Source organism: Eschscholzia californica, unplaced genomic scaffold (genome assembly GCF_041429995.1).
Source record: "Eschscholzia californica isolate CP2 unplaced genomic scaffold, dmEscCali1.0.p SCAF_2, whole genome shotgun sequence".
NCBI classification, from domain to species: Eukaryota; Viridiplantae; Streptophyta; class Magnoliopsida; order Ranunculales; family Papaveraceae; genus Eschscholzia; species Eschscholzia californica.
The window spans coordinates 60,276,467-60,303,431 of NW_028238309.1; the positions used below are offsets into that span (position 1 = coordinate 60,276,467).

The 26,965-nt window shown below is 34.6% G+C and overlaps 3 protein-coding genes across 3 annotated transcripts; 1 reads left to right on the forward strand and 2 right to left on the reverse strand.

Moving 5' to 3' along the window:
* Positions 1-2,848: 2,848 nt before the first annotated feature.
* LOC147559804 (PKS-NRPS hybrid synthetase cheA-like) lies at positions 2,849-5,922 on the reverse strand. Its single transcript, XM_086659216.1, has 4 exons — positions 5,836-5,922; positions 5,493-5,527; positions 3,869-5,324; positions 2,849-3,523 (listed from the first exon to the last, which is right to left on the reverse strand). Exons 1-4 carry the CDS (start codon positions 5,920-5,922, stop codon positions 2,849-2,851), a joined length of 2,253 nt encoding a protein of 750 aa, XP_086515342.1.
* Positions 5,923-6,924: 1,002 nt separating this feature from the next.
* Positions 6,925-11,504, forward strand: LOC147559805 (gamma-secretase subunit APH1-like protein). The gene is made up of 6 exons (XM_086661743.1): positions 6,925-7,332; positions 8,331-8,486; positions 9,023-9,108; positions 9,942-10,067; positions 10,487-10,614; positions 11,076-11,504. The coding sequence occupies exons 1-6, from the start codon at positions 7,220-7,222 to the stop codon at positions 11,214-11,216; spliced, it is 750 nt and encodes a 249-aa protein (XP_086517869.1). The 5' UTR covers positions 6,925-7,219; the 3' UTR covers positions 11,217-11,504.
* Positions 11,505-12,904: 1,400 nt separating this feature from the next.
* On the reverse strand, positions 12,905-16,185 carry LOC147559806 (uncharacterized). Its single transcript, XM_086661742.1, has 8 exons — positions 15,940-16,185; positions 15,220-15,407; positions 15,067-15,129; positions 14,806-14,872; positions 14,621-14,721; positions 14,175-14,219; positions 13,548-14,021; positions 12,905-13,276 (listed from the first exon to the last, which is right to left on the reverse strand). The coding sequence occupies exons 2-8, from the start codon at positions 15,352-15,354 to the stop codon at positions 13,106-13,108; spliced, it is 1,056 nt and encodes a 351-aa protein (XP_086517868.1). The 5' UTR covers positions 15,355-15,407; positions 15,940-16,185; the 3' UTR covers positions 12,905-13,105.
* Between the last annotated feature and the right edge of the window lie 10,780 nt (positions 16,186-26,965).

A 26,965-nucleotide genomic window follows, 5' to 3' on the forward strand; every position in this document is an offset into this window, starting at 1 on the left:
TTTTTCCTTCATTAATTTAGAGTAGGAAAACATATTTTGATTATTTATTGTTTGTGCATCACATATCCACGTATTATTCAAAAGTTATTATGGCACCACGTAAGCAACGACGAACGCAAGGAGATGAGAACGAAACAGAGCCTCCTATTTCGACAGCAGAAACAGAAGTAAGGGGGTCATCTTCATTTTCAGACCCGTACTCTGGAGGTCCGATAGATCGTTCGCTTCTACCTTGTTTCAAGAATCATGTTGCTTATACGATTTGGAACAAACCGGTAAGCAAATATTATTTTCTAATTTTAGTAGTTATGATAAAATTTTGTTAATCATCAATCTAAAACAATATCTTTTTTATTTTCAGGAGAGGCCGGTGCTGAAGTTACACAACCATGCGTCTGCCGTAGTTGTGGGTACTGCTTTGAAGAAGACGAATGGGTGGGACCTCGAAACTGAGTGTCAAAGTGTTCGAGAGAGAGTCCGGAACACGGGATTGGCCCACATCGCCAAATATTCATACACCAAGCTAGATCGTGTTCTAATCTCGGCATTTACAGAGCGGTGGTACGAGGACACAAATACTTTCCACATGCCGTTCGGGGAGATGACGATCACGTTAGAGGATGTGTATCGCATATGTGGTCTTCCAATTGAAGGTAAACCCGTTGTTCTGTCTAAGACGGATGATGAAGATTTGAACGATGACGATGACGATGACGATGACGATGATACAAAAGATCCAGATGCATTACTAGTCTCTCGTTATTTACAATTAGATTACGAAGGTGTAAAACTGCACTTAGGTAAATCTAAGTCTGTGGAGCTTAAGTGGTTGAGGGAGCAATGCAGTGGGTCGAAAGAGGATGACCCCGAACATGTCAAAGATGCTGTTGCACGGGCATACCTCTTGCATCTTTTTGGTTGTACTCTTTTTGCTGATAAGAGTGCAACTAAGGTTCCTTTTCTCTATCTACGTTATCTGAAGAACTTAGATGATATTTCGAGTTACTCGTGGGGAACAGCGGCGCTTGCCTATCTTTATCGGCAGATTGGTTTTGCTTCGAGGGGAGGAAATCAATTGGCTGGTTATCTTACTTTATTTCAGGTAATTTCATATTTATTTTTGTCTCTCAATTATTTCTTTATTATGTTAGAGTAGCGAATAATAAATGTGTATTTAACATTACATTTGTAGGCGTGGATCGATGAACACTTCAAACTTGGGGTGTCTGTTCCCAACCCAAAATATGATCCTACATCTAACGTGCCCCGGATGTATAAATGGGAGGAACACGTCTTGAAAGGCAACAAGGCATGTGCTCTAGGAAGCACTCGTGAGCAATTGGACGGTCTGACCGAGAGAGATGTATGTATTTTATTTATTAATTTTTCCTGTGTTCTATAATACCTGACGTATGCTATAGGAATCACTCGTTAAACGTCTGTATCATGTAGGTCATTTGGGACCCATATCGTCCCTTATCGTCTGATGATGCACTACCACTTCCTGAATACTCTTTTTACACTGGTTGCATCGCGGTTAACGATATTGCCGAGCCCTATCACCCTGATAGGGTGTTAAGGCAACTTGGGTTGGTTCAAGTCATCCCTAAAGAACCGATTCGACCAAAAAAGGTGTCGAAGGATGGAGATTCTAAAAACTTTGGTAATGTGGCTTCTTATTGGGGGCGTTGGGAAGATCACCTACTAAACATGAGTGATAGACCGAAGGAGGTATCTTTGGCTCCGTGGGAGGCAAGCGCTCAGTATAACCATTGGTTCAAGAGAGTATCTCACCCGTTTGTACAAAACCCAGCTTTGTACAAATCCAATAGACCAGAACAGTACATAGGTTCGGTATCGTACTACGTGAGTATTCGATTTATCATTCTTTTGTTTTGTTACTTTTGAATTTGTAGCTATAATTTGTTACCTAATTTGTTATTAATCCATTGTTGTTTTTTTAGAGAGATGGAATTGATCGTGCCATTGTAGCGATTCAAGCGTCTGACGTTTCGTTAGGGCTTGAAATCCTAACTAATGCGAGGGCTGAAATGCCGCTTCCCGAATGTCCTCATCAACCTCAATCAGAACCCGAACCAAGAAGATCGTCTAGAAAAGCTACGGTGAAGAAATCGAGGAAATCACACAGGGAATGAAGTATTATATTATGGCATATATTATGGTTTAGAATCTCAAGAGTAGTCTCGTTATTTTGAATTGCTTTTTGTGAACGATGTGTATCGTACAATTTGATCTATGTTTGAACATCGTTACTCTTGTTTTAACAAGTTTTAACATCTACCGTACATTTTGATTGTTATTCTTGTTTTTTTAACAAGTTTTAATATCTACCTTAAGTACCATTGTTCGGAAAAAAAAAAAAAAAAAAAAACGTACGGATCACCTAATCCGTGCCTTCCCTTCTCAGGTCACGGATCTATGGATCCGTGACTTTGTTACAAGAAACGGATCCATAGATCCGTTTCCTTCTAACATGAAAATAATAGCCCCGGTTATAAGAAGTAACGGATCTATGGATCCGTGACGACTTTACAAGAAACGGATCCATAGATCCGTTTCTTTCTAACATGAAAATAATAGCCCCGGTTATAAGAAGTAACGGATCTATGGATCCGTGACGACTTTACAAGAAACGGATCTCTGGATCCGTCCCTTTGTGAACCAGAACGGATTCAGGGATCCGTGACCTGTATGAAATTCCTGTTTTTCTGTTTCTCTTCGATTATAAACCCAAAGAAAAAAAAAGTTAAGTAACGAAGACAATTAATCATCTAAATTTATTCAAATATAAAATCAAAAACTTTGTAACTCGGTCTTTCAGTACAACTTAATCATCACTTAAATTTATCACACTACTACTTGGCTCATTCGAATTATCATGAGAATAAAATTTCTTTCCATCCTCGATTCTATCTCTAACAAGTTGAAGCCAACCCGTTGCCTCTAGCGATGCATACCTAGACCATTGCGGTGCAATGGGAGGGAGTATAGAATCTTTTTTGAGTTTAACGTTCATAAAGTGACCACCAGTATATGTAATGCATGCAATTTTATAACCCTCAGAAGGTGGACCACTAAGTAAGGGTAAGAAAGTTGTCGAACAACCGTAAGACAAATGAACTAATATGCAATTGAAGCTACTCGCCACAACTATACTAGTGTTTGGGTGAATGTAGAACCAATCTTCCGGACATGTAGAATTGAAGTTGTTCGCGGCACTGTGTGTTTGAGTGTAATCTCTTATTCCAAACATCTCTTTGTAGAGTGTGTGCTGATCCTCAAGTTCTTTTATGACATTTTCGCGAACTTGTTTCCAACCATCTTCTAGTGAAAACCCAAGTCCTTTACCAACGGCATGAAACCCACAATGACCATCGCCTGGCACATCTATAATGTCATCCAAGAATGGATGCATAACTGACGGAATATGTCCTTTGTATCTTTCAAAATTGGGTATGGTTGCTTTCGGTGCTTTGGTTACTTTGTTAACTTTACGTACTGTCTGAGTGGAGGGAACACATTCATCAACACACTTTGCATATTCGAAAGCAGATGGGTTCCTCTTAGTAGATTTTGCAGCTTCTTTTTCTTTTTTGCTCATTCTTCTTTGTTTCGGAGCCCCTTTTGTCTTTGTTTGTTGCAATGGCTCACACAAGTTTGTCATGACCGGAAAAGAAATTTCCCTCAACTTCTCAAGTATTGCGGTCCTCTCAGCATCACTGGATTTATCCCACATTAAATAAAGGTGCTCCATCTCATGTGATGCGTCAAGATCATTATGAATCGGCGGAGTCGGGTTAATGGATAGCTTGGTCCACTGAGGGTGAATGATGTCCTTTGGACATACCTTATCTTGATTCATCAAAGATACCATCTCATGAGCACAAGGGAGACCATAGACATACCTTAGAACACATCCGCAATTTTGAACGTTAATATCAATCCCATTTGCACGGTCGATCTCATCTACCATAAGATCTAATGCCGCGTGCGAGACATAACCACGTAGCTCTTTAAAAAACTTGATTTGATGCCCTTCCTTCACCTTAATACGACTGTGCTCAAAAGATGTTATAATTTCACATGTCTCGATTTCCGTCATGATATGCATAAATTCCCAGCACGTAACATAGTTACCTTCGGAGCTACATAGATATCTCTTCAATTTAGAATGAGCACCTTCCACACGATTTGTTGTAGTATTTCCCATGTGAATAACCCCGTTAGTCCATGCAGTCACAAATCTCTCTTTCAATCCCAACCAGGTATCTTGAACATAACTAACATCTTTATGATGTGTGTTTGACCAAAACTTCACAAAAGTTTCTACCGCCTCATTATAACCACTTTCAGTCTCAGCATACATGATAGCTCGAAACATTGTCATAAACACATTGAATTGTTCTTGTTTGAAATGACCTTTGACTTTGGCTACCACACACTTGTCGATGTGGAAAGTACATAGCAACCTTTGAGCATTTGGAAAGACTTCACCAATGGCGTTAATCAATGCAAGTTCACGATCGGTAATAAACACGATTGGCATTGAGTTGGGAGAAAACAACGTCCGCAAACGATTAAGGGCCCATGTGTACTGATTAGTTGTCTCCCCATCCATAAATGTAAAGGCCGCGGTGAAGGATTTCAACGTAGAAGTTACCCCGACAATCTCAAGCAATGGCTTGTTAAATCGGTTGGTTTTATACGTACAATCGAGCAATAACACGGTATGGAAACTCTGTAATAATAGAATACAATCAGGATGTGCCCAAAATAGATTTGTTACCTCATCAGTGTCTTCGTTCTTTGAAAAATGGTAGACGTAATGGTGTTCCACCAACAACTTAATGACTTGTTGCATCGGACTCCTTCCTTCTTGGTTTTCCATACGTATGTTCGCACGTGCATTGTAAATGGTTTTCAACGTTGATGTGTTATCCTTGAATTGTTCATGAATTTGAGAAAGAATTTGAGCTGGCTTCGAACCAATTTTTAATAGATGTTTCACAACAGCTTTTTCATCGGGTTTCAACCTATTCACATATGCGTGACCTAGAAGACTTTCAGCTAACTCGTGGTTATGGATTCCAGACACAACTGACACTTTCCACGTGTCATTAACCCCCGGTATTCCTTTGAGCTTGAACGGACATTGACATTTTTTGGTGCTCGATTTCCTTTTCTTTATAGGTGGTTGATGGGATTTTGGAACTAAATCCTTCTTCTCATGTGAACGAAATACTCCACTTCTTTCGCAACATAATTCTAACCGGGGTTTCTGTCCACCTTTTCTATTACCTGACCTAGAGGTCAATACTACAAACTTATGTTTTTTCCCAATTTCTTGAGCCCAAACGATTAACTCCTCTTTAGTTTGAAAAACATCTTCAGTCACAAAATACTCACCAACATCAATACTAATAAATTGACACCCATCATTTGAAGGTCGATTTTCTTCTTCGGCATGGTACTCCTCTTCAATAGGAACAATATTAAGGTCCGGAATCTGTCAAAAGGTGAAAAAAACATAAAAATCACTTAAAGATAAAAAAAATCTTCAGGATGGAACGGACTGAATGAGTCCGGGATTTATCAGCTAATGACGGATCAGCCTATCCGTTCATATCTACAAGATCACGGACTTCTGAGTCCGTTCCCTTTCATTTATAAACGGATAGACCGATCCGTTAATGACTGATAAGTACCGGACTGGTTCAGTCCGTCCGCGTCACCGAAGTTTCACTTTAATTTTTTCAAAAACTCACACAACACGTATAAAAACATATAAAATAGGATCGGGGAATGGTTGTATACCTCATGAGAAACTTCTCCTTGCCCGGAATTAGGTGAAAGAGTTGGAATCGATGTAGTTGTTAAATTTTTAGAACTCTCTTCTTCCATGGTTATCTTCCTAATTTCTTTTCAAAAGATGATATAAAGAAGCTATAAATTAGATGTAACACAGCTGTATGATGAATAAATCACCCGGATTGATTTTTTCGAATAAAAGAATAGTCGCCGGTAGGTGTCGGAGACGTTGCCGTCGCCGTTGCCGGAGAATGTTGCACTCTTTTCTAGGGTTTTGTTTTGGAAGAAGAATTGATTAGGATTCCTTTTTTGTTGGAAGAAGAAGATGGAAGAAGTAAACGAAGGTGAACGTCACCCACATTAAAAACTGGTGCTTATAGAGACCTCGAGTCAAAAATCATTGACTTGAGTCAACAATAGTTTTGGATGCTAACAGCTGTTTGGTCAGGTGCCTTTAGAAGCACCCAACTGTAGGCGTTGGATTCTTACAGGTCAAAGTCTTGTAATCGGTTTGTTGAGGAGTAGAAGTTTTGGTTTCTTACCTACTTAAACGTGGGTAAAGGAGACCTACTACTTTAATTGGTTAAAACACCTTTGCCGTGTATTTAGTGTGTGTGTGAATAGAAATCATAATGGAATTTGGTATACGAAAATGCACTCGGAATAACAATTTTAAGTTTTTAACGCAGTAGGATTCCCCTCAAGAGGGAGAATCGTTGATTCTGCCACAATTCAGATCAAACCTAATAGCAAAATAAAATATTACAACTACTTTAGAATGACACTATAACCGTCTGATCCGTGGGAATCAAATACAGTTGCCACAAGAATTATATTTCAAATTAATATGTAATACACTTGAATGAACCAAGAATCTCATTCAGGGAAGAATTCGATTCATCATAGAAAAAAATCCCGACCCTCGAAGATGGGTGGTTTTTCTATTTCATTGTTTTCGGAATAGACAATAGAATTATTTGTGGAGCAAACTTATACGACCAAACCAAATAATATAGTATAATTAGAATAGATCACGTTACGAATAGGAAGCAAACATTGTCAAACCTAAATATTCTAAGTAATCACATTCTTTTCGGGCTCGTCTAACCATTCCAAGACCAAGAGGATGGTGGAATTTTGAGTTCCTTAGGTCTATTATTGCAAGAATTGGTTTATGTGATTTTTGGAGAAGTTATGTTGGAGTCATGTTAACCAACTTTAAATGTAGGTGAAGATAGATTCAACTGATGCAAAATTTGTTCTAAACTCTGAATTGTCGTTCCAGGAAGCGTTCCTGTAGAAAGAGAAAATCAGAAAAGTTCATTTCTTTTTTACGACGAACGACGAGAAGAGAGAGAGAGAGAGAGAGAGAGAGAGAGGTTCGAACAGGATGACAGTAGCAGCAGGGCTAGGGTACGCATTGTTAGCCTTGGGTCCTTCTCTCTCAATCTTTATTTCCGTCATCTCCAGAAAACCCTTCTTAATTCTCACTGTTCTCTCAAGGTATGATTTTTCCCCAAATTGATTCATCTATTTTCAGCTAATTTAATCATATAGCTGACCTAATTCATTAAAATAGAAGCTTTTCATGGTTACCCATTATTTCATATTGTTTCATTTTGAATCTAAACGGATTATTCTATAGAGACTGGTTGAATCTTGATAATCATTTGAAAGCAAATGTAGTAGGAAAAAAAATCAAGCTCAAATTTGAAGAAATAAAAGTGTTTCCTTGAGATTATCACAGACCCTCATTTTGGATTAGAATGACTTTTGAGAGATTCTACTCAATCGACTGCATTGAGTAGAATTTCTTTTACCAATTTGGAAGAAATGTTGATGGATAGCATCAATTTGCAATTTCTCGAAAACCCTTGTTTGGAATTTTTGCCGGGCATTAATGAGTATGTGAATCATAGGAATTGGCAAGAGAGACATTAAATTCTTATATAGATTGTTTTTTGATTAAAACCAGAATTACATTCATAAGCGAATAGATCCACATCATTACATGGTACTCGATTGTTAATTCCTTTGAGAAGTACATGAGAGTTACAAAAGTAAAGTTCTACGCAGAACTTTCGAACGTAAAGTGTCTCATATAGGAATAAGAAGACACAACTAAAAAGAAAAAAAACCCTAAAGGTTGAACAAATAAATTCTTATATAGATTGTTCGACTATCATGGATGCTTAAATTTTCATGGTAATTAGGTTATTATCTTTCTATTTATAAGCGATGACTTAATGTCTTTAGAAGTTTGCTGCGGATATTCATGGATAGACTATACTCGAGGGCTATTATTTTTTCTTCCCGAAGAAATTTTATGAGTTAAATTGTAAGCTTTTGTTTAACCCAACTTTCAGAGAAGTATCATCTCCTTGATTGAAACCAAGTTCACCAAGAGTGCTGATTTTGTTTAATTGTACTGTCATGTACTCATGTTTCTCCAATTTGTTGTTCGTCGAAGCTAATAACAGATACTTCTTTAATGGGTGCAGTACATTGTTATGGCTGGTAAGTTTGATTATTCTATCTGCACTGTGGAGAGCTTTTCTTCCCTTGAAATCAACAGTATGGTGGCCATACGCAATCCTCATAATCACATCTGTTCTTTTCCAAGAAGCATCGAGGGTTCTGTTATGGAAGCTTTACAAGTAGGTAACAAATTCATACAAGTTCACTTATAAACTAATCTACTTCTAAATAGTTCTTCTTACTCTGAAAATCTATTTAATGAATCAAAAAGCTTGACAAAATAACATATAAAGTTGTTCCAAAACCATATTGACATGAATGGTATGATGACATTGTATGATGTTGATTTCTTAATGGGTCGAGGGAATAAGTAACTAATTGTCAGCCGATATGGAAAATATATATATATATATATATATATATTTTGATTTGTGGAGAAAAGGTAAGATTAAAAGTTATAATACGAGGTAGCTAAGATGGCTTTTGTGCTTATATAATTAAAATTCTAGTGCTGCATGTGCTCCAAGTTGCACTCTTATTAAGTTAACCTTTATTTTTCCGTAGATGTGATTGTTGATAGCGGTCGATGAGCACATAGTAGTTTCACGTGTGAAATATGTGTTTAAGCGAACTGTTTAAGAGTTAACCTGGCAAAAGTATTTGTTCTAGTAGAATAGTATCAAGTAACCTTAACCTTCTCCTTTCTTCTTTGTAGGAAGTTGGAAGATACGTTAGACGCTTTTGCTGACCGAGTTTCAAAACCCCGGCTATTTCTGACAGATAAGATGCAAATCGCCCTTGGTAAGCTTTGGTAATCCTTTTTCATATTTATATTTCCTACTTGATACTACTACTTATGGAAATTAAATTGGGAGTTAACATAAGCAATTCTTGTGTATGACCTTTGGTGTTTGAACTTGGTGACTCCGATTGGTAATACATATTCTCTATTTCCAAATGTGGTATTTCTTTCAACGAGATTATGCTATAAAAGTCTTGTAATTTTGTGCATAATGTGCCGGCACTGACTCAATATGTGTCTCCAATTCTTTATTAATAACTATTATTTCAAATAGATATTTCAGAATGAACTAAATTTTTAGGTAAATTCATGTACATATTACCATTGCAGTGCTGCAGATTAATCATATACTGCACATGATAGTTTTATACTCTCGTCATACTCTCAGAGATGGATATTCAATTTTTCTTTTTTGTAAATTAATCAGTTTGTCGGCCTTCCCTTACAGTTATTTATATGTATTTGACCATGCACATCGAAGCTGAACCATGGAACCATTTTTTGTTAAAGATATTAGTTCTAGAATTCATCAGATCATAGAATGTATTGTTGAAAGTTACATCAACTGAAAAAATTTCGTGTAAATCTTTGAATACGGTGAAGTCCAAAATTGGTAATTCTGATCCCAAGGCTGCATATTTGTCCTTGGAAAAAAGTGTGACAAATCAGATTTGTGGATAAACTAAAAGTATAGATATGTATGTGACAGTTGTATGGGTGCCCCTACGAATAGAGTTCACATTTTCTCTGTGTCGTTGGAATAGTATGCCTTTTTTATGTCAATTATCTCTTCATTATATGTCTTATTTCATTTCAATGTTCTTAAACACAGCTGGTGGTTTGGGTCATGGCGTGGCCCATGCTGTCTTTTTCTGCCTAAGCTTGTTAACACCTGCGTTTGGCCCAGCAACCTTTTATGTTGATAGGTGCTCGCAGATTCCATTTTTTCTTGTTTCTGGTGAGTCATCTCTTTCTTTTTAGTTCTCCATCTTTTCATACTAATTCAATGTTGGATTCCTTTGTCTTAGATGTCAACATAACTAAGTACATAGTAGTTAAAAAGAACACAACTAAGGTAAAGAGTTTCACAATGGGCCGTGTCAACCTAGACACGGCGTGACACAACCTGCTTATGGGGTGTGCGTGGCATGCCCATGGCATGGTGAACATGCCGCAGGTAATAAACAAGCTGCACTACTACGGCATGACCTGTTGTGAACGACTACTAGGTATTGAAACTAGACTGACATTTCAATTGTTTTGGCAACTTCCACATGGTATCGTGCTTTTATGTGAGAACCTTCCCATACATCTGGGCTTCTAGCTACTCTTTACTTACAGGGTTATTATTTGACCATTCTGCTTTCTGCTTGGCAGCAATTACCTGTCTTGGATTTGTTACAATCCACACTTTCTCTATGGTTATAGCTTTCAATGGCTACTCTGAAGGGAATAAAACTGACCAAGTATTTGTACCGGTAGTTCATCTGATTTCAGCAGCAATGGTAAGCATTTTGAGTTTAATTTTGAAGCCATATTTGTCACGTATACGGTCATAGGACGTGGGAAATAATATAAAAGGGATTGCCAATGCGTAAGGGATATGGCCCGTGCATGCAGGATGTCGGGTTATACCTTGTGTGTCACCCGTATTAAGGATTCGGGTTATTGTTTCATCACCTTTTACAGTTGTCTAGTATCGACACCATACTGATGTCCATGTTACATAAAGATGTGTATTGTTTCTCGGTTATTCCTAATTATTGAAAAGAATGCTAACAAGATCCCAGCGAGAGGATGATTCTAAGCTAGAAATACTTTTAAGGAATGTGCATTCTCTTGTTTTTTTTGAAACTATGTGCATTCTCTTGTTGTTTGATACGCGATTTGAAAACATCACATTTTGTTGTGCATAATCGCGACACTCGGCCGGCTTGGTAATTTTCTTCCTTATCTTCTATTGCAGACACTGATTAATCTGAGATCTGGGGGGTGCATGGTTGGAATACCTACCGTATATTTGATGGCGATCTTGACACTTATGCATTGTGCAAAGATGGTGTGGAGAAGACTCACAGAAAACCGAAATAGGCCGGTCGTTTCATGACAACAATCCTCTTTCTAACTCTCCCTTCCAACTTTTCTTGGCACTTTTGCAGTCACAGCAGGATTTGCATTACTTTCAGTAATCCAACTTAGGGTAAGAAGTTGAATTCCAATGGAGGTTCATGTATGGTTGGTTTTACTTCACTGACAGTAAAACTCTTTTAAACAGAATAGTGATGAATACAATATAGCCTCTTTGAGGGGTCTATTTTGATTTGAAGTTCCTAATGTTAACATGTAATATTTTTTGTTGAAATATAGTAATAGCTAAAGATCATTTGATTTGGCTTTTTGAATCTATGCCCTTGACCCTAGTCTTGGGTGGATTGACTAAGGTGGTGTTTTTTTTTTTTTTTTTTTCTCATTATGTGAATCTCTCTCAACTTACTCTTAAAACAAACCCATTCAAAATCAGCCTAATTCAATTATTCAAATGAGTCAGACATCATAAATCAAACAACAATTAACATCTTAAAACCCGACTCAAATAAATCAATTAATATCTCTCAATATGATTTTAGATTTGATTTTGAAAAAACCTGACTAAAACCTCTTGTAAGTTGTTGCAAATTACGAAAAATATTTAGGGAACTGAAAACTCGAAAAAATTGAGTGACCCAAAACAAAAATTTTTAAGGAGATAGTAACCAAATTCCAAAATTTATTAGTAATTCATAATATTGCTGAAGAAATAGGCATTCAGCATTCTATAGAACTAAAGTAGCCTGTAAAGTTTGGGAAGAGGTTTTGATTGATCAAAAAGAAGAATCTACTTCAACCGATATGCTCTTAGGCACAACCATATATATAGCTCAGAAATCACACTTGGAAAGGGCGGACAATTAGCTAGAGTAGCGGGTGTTGTAGCGAAACTGATTGCAATTAAGCTTTGGAGATGAGTTTGGCGATTAGTCTTTTCCTTCTCCAATCCATCCTTCTCCCAATCTCGACTAGTTTTCGTAAACTCTCTCAATACTCTACGCTTGGTATTTAATTTTATGTGATTGCTCTCCTAATCAAGACTACACTGGACCCAATGCCTTTTGCCCGTGACAACAAAGGTACTCAATAATGAAGGGAAAATAATATCAAGCAATCCATAAAACTTTGGGTCCCCAAATAAGAATTTTGTCCCAGTTTGATGTGTTCAGCCCACCAACCCCAATCAATTATACTTTTTAGGGTTACAAGTTGTACAAGTAGAACTTAGCATTTTTAGTATATCTTCATCTATAATCAAATCAAAAGTCTATTATGCAGTCTAACTGAAAAAGACCGACGTTTCAACCGATTACTTTATGTTGTCAATCTCCGCCATCAATATTATTGTTTTGTGGCTGAGCATAAGCAATAAATCAATGTTTATGGGCATATTCGCCTTTGTATGTTAGTTTCGCTGGAAGATGAAGACATTGTGGTCGATACTGTTGGGTGGTTTTGAGCTCTTTTCACCCAAAAGGTTAGGTTAAGAGGATAGACTTTCCATCACACTCATAAAGAGACTACTTGTTTCTTCGGCAACCCATGTAGGACTATCCTACCAGTCTCCCCGTCACTTATTGTGTGAAACTAGTTGAATCTTGGGATCTGATACGAGTGTTGAAGGGTTCTCTCAGTCCAAAACTTGCTCAAGAGATGAGACTTTCACTCACACTTGTGGGATTTCACCAACATATATAACACGGTGTATATCCGATACAATCAAACAGATCAATATTGGTTGTTCAGAGTACATTTTCACAACAAAAGAAATTCAAAAATTACCGCAAACTCCCGACTAACCCTGGCCTACTTTTTATTCATATTATTGTTGTAATTGAGTGGAAAAATTCGACAAAATGTGTTCACTACAAAAGGAAATATGAATTCTATATGCCTGCGATTTCTTGGTTACTTGAAGAAGAACTTCCATACCTCTCGATCAGTTGTTTCCGTAACGAGATGAACACCATATATCCCTTCTTCCTCAACCACAGTTCTGAGGTGCTTACCTTCTCCTTGGCAAATGTAATGACTCTTTTTCGTAGTTAAGTATAAAACTCCGTGTGGTGGTCGCAAACACTGTTTATAATATACAGAAAAAAGAATCCTCGAGTCAAAATAGATTGCAAAAAAGAAATGTAAATATTTACAATAATTTAATTGGGATCTAATGGAGATGTCTTGAATCCGCTGGGTGAAAGGCGAGAGGGTTCAACCGGTGGCTACTTGTGCTCAAGTTTCTATCATTGAGATATAGAAAAAAGACGAGGACAACGGGATTGGTTCGCTTGGATCGTATCTACAACTTTTAGAGTTGAAACGAATAGAAGTAAGAAAGTAAGAAACTAACCTTCTTTATTAGATCATATAACTTCTTTAAGGAGGTCCCTGAGTGGTGGATCTCGGTCATCAAAATGACATCATAACCGCCTTCTTCTGGTTCTGATTGGTTTCCTCTTTCCCACGCTCGGCTACCTGAGAGTTTCCTAGATCTCCTTCGTGACGATGATTCTTGTCCAAGAATGCTTCCATCTTGACTGCTACAACCATCCAAGAAATCATCTTCGGAGAAACTGAGACTTAATGTACCCATAGTTTCAAAACCTTCTTTTGTTACTGTGGATAAGACCGTGTGAAGTTCTTCCAAGTCACCAGCATAAAAATGGACTTCGGGTGCGAGTGCTTGCCTCGATGGAGTTATAGGGCTTTCTGGCTGTCGGCTTTGTTTGTCACGGGCTTGTTCAAGATTTGAAAGGACATTTGGTATTGTTGTACACCTTACAGTTTCGGCATTCAAATCCTGAAAATGAACCGTTGAAGCTCCCTGTGTAATGGGTTGAAAGAAGAATCAAGTGAGTAGGGGTTTCTCTCCTTATGCTAGGACAAAATTTGTAACCTCACACTCACAGTAGGTACGTCTAGATCGAACTATGAATTGAAAAGAGTAAAAAGATGAAGTAGATTGTATCTTCAATACCTTAAAGCAAGCAAAAATCCCTGGAAGTCCATAGCCACAACTGAGCTGTAACAGTAACGATGAGAAGCCAATCAATTCACCCACACTCGCACAACATACAAGATCAATGTTTCCGAGTCACGCATCGCTTTTCATTTTGCATATCACCGAAAATCATTACCTTTTCTCTAGTGTTTAGCGTAAGTTGCAAAATATCCATAATTTATACTATGTCAAAATACAAATTGGACCATCCAAATGATTGAATAACAATGTCAATTTACCAATGTAGAGCTCCGATTTTCATCTATTAAAGCTAATACGACAAAGTTAATTTCTATCTTAGGGTATTCCTAATTTCATCTGTTGTATGTTGACAACTTCTCGGTGTGAATGAAAAGTTAGGGCCAATGATGGTATTGGGATAAACAAAAAGGAAATACAAACTTAGCTATAGTAAGAATTACCTCCAAAACCCGTTTGCCTCTAAGACTCAACTGCCCATCACGGATTTCATGCTTAAGGACATTAACAAGATCAATAGAACTCTCCCAAGACTTCAGTATACCTACAAAGTAAATGCTAAATTTAAAGCTGAATCTTCAAATAAGGAAACATTTATCAAATTCACAATAAATTGTTATACACTTACCATAAGATTTCAAAGATATAGTTTCGGAGCTAGTGAAGCCAATGATATCGAATACACTTATCCGTCCCTGTAACAAGAACATAATTAGCTAATCTAGTAATTTTATAATTTAAATTTGAGTAGATAGTTTATAAAGCACTCCTAAAGCACCAACTTGTATATTACTCAAGTTAGAACCTAAAAGTGTAACAGAGACGACTTCATTATGCTTTGATCCCATTTTTCTAAACTTAAATACCAATGGTGGTGATCAAACCATACCTTGGAGATGGTAAGACCTTGCAAATCAACATTTTCCCCAGCGAACTTGTATAGATGAGTAGACTGAACAGTGAAAACCCAAAAAATTTAGATTTTCTCCAATACCTCATTATAGTTGCAATTCTACAATATGTTTCTAGATGAGTAAGGTACCTTTGAGGGAAGAATTTCAACGGCAGGGGCGGGAAGATGCAGATCCCTATCGGGAACTGTGGAGATGGTGTGACTGCCTCTATCATAGGGCAGTAGACCAGGCAAGCATTGAGCAAGAAGCGACGGTGCACGCATTATACGAACTTGCCAACTCGGAATCCAAGTGGTAAGTTCTTAAAATGATGAATCTGCATCATCAAATCAACAATTAAAACTACACCCCTTCTTTTATGGGAAATATAGTTCTAAGTTCTAACCATACAAACCAAATCTTGGATACCCATTACAAGATTGCCCAGATTATCTCAAAAAACCCTAGAAGTTAAAAGAATGATCTTTTAAATTGGTAAAGAAAAACCCTAACAGAATCACACTGAGTAACACCAAACAAACAAAATCACCATCAGAAAATACTAAACTACAGAAATGAAAAGCAAGATATTTGCCCAAAAAGATCAAACACAAAAAAAAATCTAGACATGTTCTTACCACATTAAAAAAATCTGAATAAAATCAACTAAAAAGGGGAAGTAACTCTAAAGAGATACACATCTTAAACAAACCCCAACAAAATCAAATAACATAGAAAACAGAAAAAGAAGAAACTAAAAACAGATGACAAATCACCACATAATATTAAATCAGAAAGAGAATAAAATGGGTCAGAATTTAATGAATTAAAAAGAAGAATTAGAAGAAGAGGGGATTATGAAACTTTACCAAATCAAGCTTGTTCAAGTTGAAGATGACTTTGTTTGCCTCACTCTGCAACAAAATGGGGAGAGAGAGAGGGAGAGAGCTTTTTTTGTAGTTTGTTTTTAAAGTAATTGAGATTTTGAGGGGAGAAATCTTAAAAGGGTATTGTCATTACCAGCCATTTACCAGCTAATCTAACAACTCATAAAGTCAAACTAAATGAAACTCTCAGTTTAGAGAGTTGGACAAACTTTAGCTTGGAACCTTCTTAGGGACCTGCAACAAGTGGTGAACTATATAAATACTGTATCATATTTTTAAGTTTCCATTATAGCCCATACATTTGGTCTAATCTTATTGACCACATTTTTGTTAAGGGTTAAGTTTATTTTGGTCTCAAATTTGGGACGGACTATGAAATTTGTCTCACATATTTATCTAACATTTTAATTTCGGATTTCCGAGTTATACATCTGTTAGTCAAATTTATCAATCGAAAGTTCTTTTTGTTATTTGGTTGTAAACTAACTTCCGCGAATATGATAATCATATCTTTAAGTCAAAATGACATTTTTATTCTTATACTATCAAATGAAAGTGTTACCCTTACATCGGAACAACAATCAATCCGATCTTACCAAAGTAGCTCAACTTATCTCGAACAACAACTGGAATAATGAAGTGCTCAGAGCCAACTTTGACGTTAATACTCAGAATCTTATCAAAACTATCCCGGTGAACAGCGAAGGTAAAGACCAGCTCAAATGGAAACTTACCAAATCGGGTAAATTCACGGTTGCTTCCATGTATCAGCACCTCAGCAATAATAACAGTAATCACAACCCTAACAACCATAACTGGAATTTCATCTGGTCTCTCCCGACCGTTCCGCGCATCAAAATGTTCATCTGGAAAGTCTGCACCAAAGCTATCCCTATTAGGGAAAGAATCGGAAAATACATCGACAATAATACCACTTGTCCCAACTGCACTAGTATAGAATCTATTGAACATGCTCTTTTACACTGCGCTTTAGCTAAAAACATCTGGTTTAACTACAATATTATATCTGAAAATATTACGTCCATATCTGACTGGATCTTCTCTTGGGAAAATCATATTCATCTTTGCTACACCAGAGATAATATTCACTTTTCGACCATTTTATGGATTTTATGGAAAGTGAGGTGTGACTATTGTTTTCAATATGAAATCAATGACCTGAATAAAATAATCAGAATGATCGAAAACTTCCCAAAAATCAATATGAAACAGGAGAAAATAAAACATACTTCTAGTGAGAAATGGCAACCCCCGCCCCAGAATTTTATTAAGGTGAATGTTGATGCATCTTTTACTAATATAACATCCAATGTGGGAATTAGCTTGATTGTTCATAATGCAGAATCGAAATTCATAGAAGCGAAAGTAAAATCCACTAGAGCCATAAACAGTGAAGAAGGAGAGGCGATGGCAATCTTACTCGGCCTCGAATGGGCGAAAACTAATCAATTCAAGAATATAATTGTAGAAAGCGACAATATTAATCTCATCAAAAATCTTCACAATAAACATCACACGTTACACTGGCAATCTTTAATCCACATCCGGAGAATTCGAGAAAGCAGAAAAGAATTCGAAGAGGTGAAATTCAAGTATACGAAAAGAGAACTCAATTCCAGTGCAGACAGATTAGCTAAATGGGCAAGGAAGAAAAACGCGAACAAAGAGTGGAAGAATGTACCTTGTATTTTAGTTAATAAATATTGTAATAACGCTGTTATTTAATCTATGAAAGCTAGTTCAACAAAAAAAAAAAAGCTACCAAAATGACATTTTGTCATTATACTGTCAAAAAGACATATTTATCCTTCTAAACTAACAATGTGATATATTTACGTTCCTACATCCTTAACACCTTTAAGTGATAGTAAAGAAATGAGATCATTCTTTTAATGTCTTTAGTATAGGAAGAGCAATGTTTAGTAAAGGCGGTGCATTAGATATGGAGAGCAAGCCTTTGAAGTTAGAGAGAGATAAACATTTGGTCTAAGAATTTTTAGGCTTATGGTCCAAAAATTTACCTTTACACACACTTTTATCCTCTTTACTCCTAAAATAAGTTTATAAACCAAAATATTAACATAAAAGGATATCTAGTCCGTTTGTATCCATCTCTAAAGAAAACACAAATCCCTAGAATTTATATTAAATCATAATACTTAATCTAACCTTCTATATAAACGAAAACTAAAAAAAAAATTCCTTCAAAATCCCCAAATATCCGTTTTCCATTTTTATCTCTCACTTTCTCTCTCCAATCACAATCATATTAACAAAAACTTTATCTTCACTCATCTCCAAAACAGAAACCATTAACGTTCTCTTTCTAAAACTGAATCCTCTTTTCAATCTCCATTATTGAGTCTCGAAATCTGCTTCGTCTTCATTAGACCAACTGAAAACTCCATTGTTTATTTCGATTTCCATCATCAAAGATTCAGGTTCATACCTTTGTTAAAATCTACAGTTGCTTATGAGGTTAAAATAACAAGTTTAATATTTCTTTTTATTGTTTTTCATCATCATCTTTAAAGATATTTATGATTTTCATTATAATCGATTTCATCTCTGTATCTTCTTTTCAAATATTCATCATTATTCATGTTTTTCTCTCTCAAAGATCTTCATAACCGATTTATGATGTTATTGTTAAATCCCTGTTTACTAATTCATTATCTTCGATTATAATCGATTTCATCTCTGTATCTTCTTTTCAAATATTCATCATTATTCATGATTTTCTCTCTTAAAGATCTTCATAACCGATTTATGATGTTATTGTTAAATCCCTGTTTACTAATTCATTATCTTCGATTATGTTATTTTGGTATCCATGTATTATTTTATTTTTCATTAAATTAAAGTTACAGATCTTGATGTTTAGAACATTTCTTGATATCAGATCTGGTAACGATGCCATTTCTGATCCAAATAAGATTCCATACGTTTTTTTGTAACATAATGTAAACGATGTGTAATTTATACGAAATTATGTGTATTTTATTGATCATGACACATTTTAACCAGAGAACATTCCGTATAATATTATTGTAACATAATGTAAACAATGTGTATTGTTCAAACATGATATGTACTTTATACATTTGAACCAGTGAAGATTCCGTACAATTTTTTTGTAACAGAAAGTAAACAGTGTGTAATGTTCCAAAAGTTATATGTAATTTATTGCACTTTACATATTTTTTTTTACATAACAGTAGCCTTGTTATTCTAACTAAAGTTCTGTTGTCTCCAACACATTATGAATTTTATAAAACATTATACATAATTTACTGTATTATACATGTCGTTTCTAGTAAATTATATGTTTTGTTGACTAATGCATATGTTTTTCTTTTTGTAGTTTTGCTGTTACTGGTGGAATTTCCTACAGAATCATCCAACCTAAGTAAGACTACGAAACTAAAATCTGATGGTTGGGATAAAATATTTACTGAAGTTGGTCAGTTGTTTCGATTTCCATCAGAGAAGATTCGGTCCGTTTGTCAAGAATGATTTAAAGCGTGTAACTGTTGTTTGTTGATTGGCTCAGATAGTTGAGAAGATACTGCAGTGTACTTGTGTAAAAAAATATTAAGTTCTGGTATAAATAATGTGAAATACTAGATAAATTACGTTATATACATGACAAATGATGGTTTCTTTGTAATAAATAACACATAATTTACGAACTTGTTTCATAATTTGTATTTGATGTGTGGTTATGTATGAGTAAAAACGAAAACAAATGTTGTTGTAATGTTCATAAATTGTACATAATTTATGAACATGTTTGGTTATGTATAAGTAAAAATGAAAATTAAATGAGATAAAGTGATATATACGTTCTGTATATTAACCCCCAAATCACGCGAAATTGATCCCAGAAAAATATACTCTTTCCAAATCTGAAAGTTAAGTGAGAGAAAGTGATATATACGTTTTGTATATTAACCCCCAAATCACGTTAAATTGATCCTAGAAAATATATTCTTTCCAAATCTGAAAGTTAAGTGAGCGAAAATTGATTTGAATCGAAAAAAAATTACATAGTAAGAGATAGAAAATTGATTTGAAAATATCCGTTATTTCCTATTAATCCCCCCAATAATGCACCAAAAACGGCGTTTCAATTTTGGTCTGACCCCAATTAAAAAAAAAAAACGCAAAATCTGTACAAAGATATGGACGGGATTTGGTTTTATATAGTAAGGGTCTTTATGTCCAAATTGCAAAAGGAACCCATTTTTTGGGAAGATTTGACCCTAAACTCTTTTTGAACATTATTTTGCGCGTTATACTCATGGACCCTTGGTCTAATCATATTGACTGTGTAAAACGTGATTAAATTGACATTTTTGTTAAGGATTAGGTTTATTTTGGTCTCAAATTTGGGATCAACTATGAGATTTGACTCAAATATTTATCTAACATTTTAATTTCGGATTTCCGAGTTATACATTTGTTAGTCAAATTTATCAATCGAAAGTTCTTTTTGTAATTTGATTGTCAACTAATTTCCACGAATATGGTAATCGTATCTTTAAGTCGAAATGACATTTTTATTCTTATACTACCAAATGAAATTGTTACCCTTACACCGGAATAATATTCATACCAGCTACCGAAATGACATTTTGTCATTATATTGTCAAAAAGACATATTTATCCTTCTAAACTAACAATATGATATATTTAAGTTTTTACATCCTTAACACCTCTAAGTGATAGTAAAAAAATGAGATCATTCTTTTAGGGTCTTCAGTATAGGAAGAACAATTTTTAGTAAGGGTTGTGCATTATATAGGGAGAACAAACTTTTTAGGTTAGGGAGAGAGAAACACTATTTTTCGAAGTATCCCACAATTAAATATTAATCCCTCTCTAAAACTATGTCCGCTCAAAACCCAATAGAGAAATCTTTGAAACCTGTTCGACCAAAAGTGATAGAAACCACTGAATCCGTTCGTTTGGATCAAAGAGAGAGAGAGATGCCGAGATAGAAAACCTAACCCTAGAGGAATAACACAACACTCATCTCCATAGAAGGATTGGTACCTCTTGTTATTGTTTGATTTCTCTGTAGATTTTTATGGTTTTAACATTGACTACATTAACTTTGGAAGATTTCAAGTATCAATATTGCAATGAAAGATAAAAACAAGAAAATAGTGAAAATTTTCATCCAGAACAACTGAAAAGTGCAACAAATTCCGTTCAAAGCGGATGAAAAAATAGACAAATTTCATCCAGAATGGATGAAAAAATAGACAAATTTCAGCCGAATCGACCGAAATTTGTCGTCTTTTTCATTCGACCCAAACGAAAATATTTTACCTGGGAAATATTATCTTCATCGTATATATTTTTTTAATTCGATGTCCTCGTTTAAGTCGATGTCCTCGTTTAAGTCGATATCCTCGTTTAAGTCAAAGGACTCTTCTTTCTTGATGTAGGTTGCCTCCTTGAGGCATCATTAAAAGCTTGTAAACGAAGACAATAAACTTATGTATTTTGCAAGCTTTTTAATACTAATGGTGATGTCGATAGTAGTGATATATATTATGGTTGGTTGTTTATGTGAGACAAAACTATAAGTGAATAGAATATTTGTTAATTTCATTCAAGTCCACATATTTTAGCATTATTTATTACATGATCCTTATAACCCTCTTCTTAATTAAACTAATTTGGTAAAGGAAGAGCAAATACATAAATTGACCTTTCTAACGCACTGCTTATACCAGATATCGCTCTTCCTATACAAAAGACCTTCTTTTAGTGTAAACAAAATGAAATTTTTAATCTTCACCAAAACTAATTCAATAAATACATAATTATATAAAAATTTATATTAATAAATTTATATATATATATATATATAAATAAACATATAAAACATTATATTAATATATATATTATGTTTATAAATGCACATTTATTTATATATTGATGGATATATAGTCTTAGTTGTATATATATATATATATATGACTTATTAACATTTATAAACCTTTATACAATTTAGAGTATTTTAATTATATATATAAATACATATATATATCAAATGTATATACATTTATATTTTTTATTTTACATTAAGGTTGCAACCGATCATCATGTTGAGATTCTTCCTCCTCGTTTAGTAACTTAAAAGTTTGTAATACTCATAGTTGCCATCAGTGATAAAGTATGTTGGGGTTTTTCCTTCCATATTCCAATAGCTTAAAGTTGTCATACTTCTTCTTCCCACTAGTCATCAAATATGTTGGGGATTCTTTTTCCTTATTCCAATAACTTAAAGTTTGCTATATGTTTGGTTGTTTTTAGATCAACTTATATATGTTTAATTTTGTATAACTAATTTAAAAGTAACATTTTTACCAATTTAATTGATCTTTCCGTTTCCTATTATTTATTTTTTAATATATTTAGATTTTTTTTTGTTTTTAAGTGATTTTAGTACTAAAATATTCTATATCGCTAACACCGGTATTTAATTCGGTGTTAAAAGTATATGTTTGATGGTCGATGCAGGGATATTAGTAGATTGTCATAATATATATTTTGAGTTGTATATAGGTTTATAAATATTAATAATTTTATACATATATAGTCTCAATTGTATATATATATATATATATATATATATATATATATATATATATTCAATTATATAAATATGTATATGCCTCTAATATAGTCATATTTATTAAACACTTTATATGATTGCAAATTTTACCGTAAGCATCGAACGCATTCTGTTTTAGTTTTATTTATTAATTTATTTTTTTGCGAAAAAAAAAGATTATTATCCATCAATGTATCATTACATTTATATTAATTGTTTTTAATGTATTCTTATCAGTTAGTATAGCCTAAAAAAAAGCCTCAAGAAACATATCAATTCGAAACTATAGAAGGGTCTAAATCTTACTGATGTTTCAAATTTGGGAGCACAACTCCAACCCCACTAGACTATAGCAGGGGAGCCCGTGGGGCTGGGAGCCCTCTCAATCCCATTATATTACCATTAAGAGTCCCTATTTAAAAATTTTTTTGAATGTAATTTTTAATATCTATTTAATTGAATAACCAAATACATTTTTAAACCTAAATGCACATAACTAAAATACAAGAAAAACAAGTAAATTAAAGATAAAAGATCCGTCAGTCGTTGCGATCTTTAGTATTCTACAAGTGCTCTTCAAGATCAACCTTTAATTGTGTATGAACTTTTCTATTTTCAAGTCGGTTAAGACGAGCGAGCATTTCTTCGACAATATCTCCACAAGAGACACTGATTCTGGAACACTTCAATCAAAATCGGTAATAGCATTAGATCCTTCATTTTCGATTATCATGTTATCCATTATAATACATGCATTGATATTACCTAGTGGTTCTACATCCCAAAAACATGTCGGTCCTTCGATAATAACAAAACAAGTTTGCAGTACACCAAAGGATCGTTTAACATCTTTTCTTACCGCCTCTTGACGTTCAACGAAATATTGTTGTTGGAAAGTGAACGGAGATTGTATAACTTTAACAAAACAATCCCATTGAGGATATATCTCCTCAACAAGATAATAACCCATATGTTGATTACCATTAACTTCGAAATTAAAAGGTAGATCCTCTACCTGTCATGATTGCATAAAATTGGAGAAAGTATCAACACATTGATGTCATTACATGATCCAAACATCACAAAAAATGCATGTCAAATCCATAGATCCAACGACGCAACAACTTCTAGTACAATTGTTGGACTACGACAATGGTCAGTATAGAATCTGTGTCATGCAGTTGGACAACTTTTTCACTCTCTATGCATGCAATATATACCCTTGAGCATTCCTGTAAATCCTTGTATTCTCACCATGTGCTAAAAGCGAACAAATATCATATTCATTCGGAGACCTTAATTATTATTGGCCAAACACATTGACAATTGTTGATACAAATTCTCGAAGAAATTCGATTGCAGTTGTCTTTCCAATTCGAATGTAATAGTTCGTTGAATCAGTGATGCAGGGAGATTTTCGTATGATCTTCTGAAAATCTCCCCGCATCAATCTCCTCCACTTCAAATAAACTCAGATCGAGTTTACTATTTGACTTGAATGTTATCTTGATTGGTACTCCTGATATATCCTTCTCGTGAATTATGTATAGAATTTCCGAACTTCCAGATTTGAGTGAAGACTTTATTATGTCACGACGAATTTTATGACTATAATTGTATTATGACTCAAACTCCATTTCTACCCCAAAAATAAACTTGTGTAGATCATGAGTATAATCATTAAAGACTACAAACTTTGATGAAGACTTTCCAATAAAATTACTTAACAATCCATGTGAAACAACAAGAAACTCACAAAATATTGAAAACAAATCTTCATGTGAAAGAAATTTAATTGGACTAAAGTCTGACTTGTAAAGTTTCTAACCTTCCTTTGGTTCAATTTCCTGAACGAATTCCTCTGACTCAATTTCCTAAACCACTTCCTTGCACTCAATTTCCTGAACGACTTCCTTTGGCTCAATTTCCTGAACCACTTCCTTTAACTCAATATCCTGAATAACTTCTTCAGAAACAAATCCCTTCTCGTGTAAATTGAGATCAGGAGACTTATCCGTGAACACAATAATATTAGATTTTACTTATGAATAATATTACTTGATTTGTCTATGGTCACAATTCGTTGTGGTTCAACATTCACTAGGTGAACTTCTTTTACCTTTTGTGTATTAAAGCGATCGAAAGTTCCTATAGTCCCGCTCGCGGACTTCGATATTTTAGGCGAAGTTGTAGGCATCTTTAATAGTCCATACTCTCGCAGACTAAATTTTAAGCAGTTTCAAAATCGATTTGCTACAATATCTTCATATTCTGTAATGTTTTCTATATTATTTTTTTGAGCCAATCTTGAAAACTCCTCATAGTACTCACTCACTGAACGCAACTCTTGTCTACAGTTCTTGTATATCCCGAACAAGTGTTGTTGATAATTAGGAGGTAAAAACCTCTCTCTCAGTTCTCTTTCATAAACGGTCAACTCTGGATTGGTGTCTTTCCTTGTCTCATTCTTAGATGTTGTAATTGATCCCACCAATCTGCCGACACTCTCTTTAAGTCTACAAGATAATTTTAACTATCTTCTCATTGAGAACAGTAACCGACATATTGACTTGCCGTTCGATCTTATCTAGCCAATCAAAGAAGTCTTTTATAGGTAAATACCCATCAAAGATTGGTATCTCTTTATGGATCTTGTACCCATCATAATCTCTGCGTGGGTACACTTGCATTGAGAAATTAGTACCTTCATCTCCTGAATTGTTATCATAATGTTGAAATTATTGTGTTCTTCTTTTAATAGGTAAAAATCCATTGAAGATTGGTATCTCTGTCTTGATCTTATATTCATTATAATCTCTACATGGGTTCACATGCATTGAATGATTGTTACCATGATAATATTTCTCCATATTATTGATAAAAAATTGGAAATGGAAAATAATGTGGATAATTTTTTTTCTGTTAAACCAACTTTAGATGCATCTTTGACAAATCCATTATGTGTTCTAAAGTGATATTCAAGTAAATGATATCGAACTAGGCGAATCCTCGCTCTTGATGTCAACTGACGCAGCGGAAATTCTGAGAAGAATTAGATCTTCGTCTAAAACTTATAAACCCCAGAAAAAGGTCTTGAAATCTCCGTCTTCAGACTTGTAAAACCAAAACTAACAAGATTAAACTAAAATACTCAATTTTATTGATCAAACTTGATAAATTAAACCACTATTGAATCTCCTTTATATAGCATTAGGGTTCCATAAATCTAAACAAACTCTAATTAACAAGTTATAGTAAATAAAATACTAGTTTCCTAACCTAATAGGAAACTAATAAAATAACTTGATTTGATGATATCTAAAATTTTTGAAAGATCTTATGAAAATCTCTCTGCATCAGTTTTCCGCTGCGTCAATCTGCTTGTATCGTATAACAAGCATTCTCATCACCGCGGTTATCTTTTGATGCGGTGATAACCTTTAAGGCAGAAGGTGTCTTTCGTTTCTTCAAAATAGGGATTATGGGCAACTACCTTATTGGTGATATGTAGAAATAAATCACACCTCATCCGATATCGCTTTCGGAATGTATCACCATCATAAAGTGGATTCTCGTCAAAATAGTAAAGCATAAGTTATTCATGACCACCTTCTCTGTTGCAATTTATCGTTCGATGACCCGAAACAGAACTAACATGACGGATATGCGGTTGTTGATCCCTCAACTCTGCTTGACACATTTCGTATTAATTTGCACCATCTTCCCTAGCCTCTATCTCACCTTAATGATCATTTTGTAGAGTGAAGATTTACAGAATATATAGAGAGATGTAGAGAATATAAAAAGAGATGTAGAAAACTTAATAGACGAGTGGTTGTATTCATAGATGAAACAAAAATAGAAAAAAAATCGAATTTGAAACTCACCCCTTTCGGAAATTGAGTCAAATTTGAAATTCCAATTCCCTCTCAAATTTTGGTAAAATTTGAAATTCCAGTTCCCTCTTAAATTTTGATAAAATTTGATATTCAAATTTTTTTTTTTTTTCAATAATTTAATAGTTAAAAATTGAAATCAAAATCCCACTCACGTACATCTCAAATGTACATATATTGAATTTGGAACCCCTGGTGAGTGCTAGACATTAAAATTAAAAAAATTAGGAACTTCCAAAATTGATCTGAACCTCTGCATCGAACTTGCTCTAACCTCTTGTAAGTAATACTTCAACACTGATTCATATTAAGTGTGTTTTTTTTCCATTTCTTTGTTGGTGTAAATAAAGTTTACTAATGGGTATATGTGTCTATTGGGTTATAAGGACATTTGTTCGGAACTAAGGACCAATTTTGAAGTATAACTGAAATTTGGAGTTGGTTCTAATTTGGACCATTG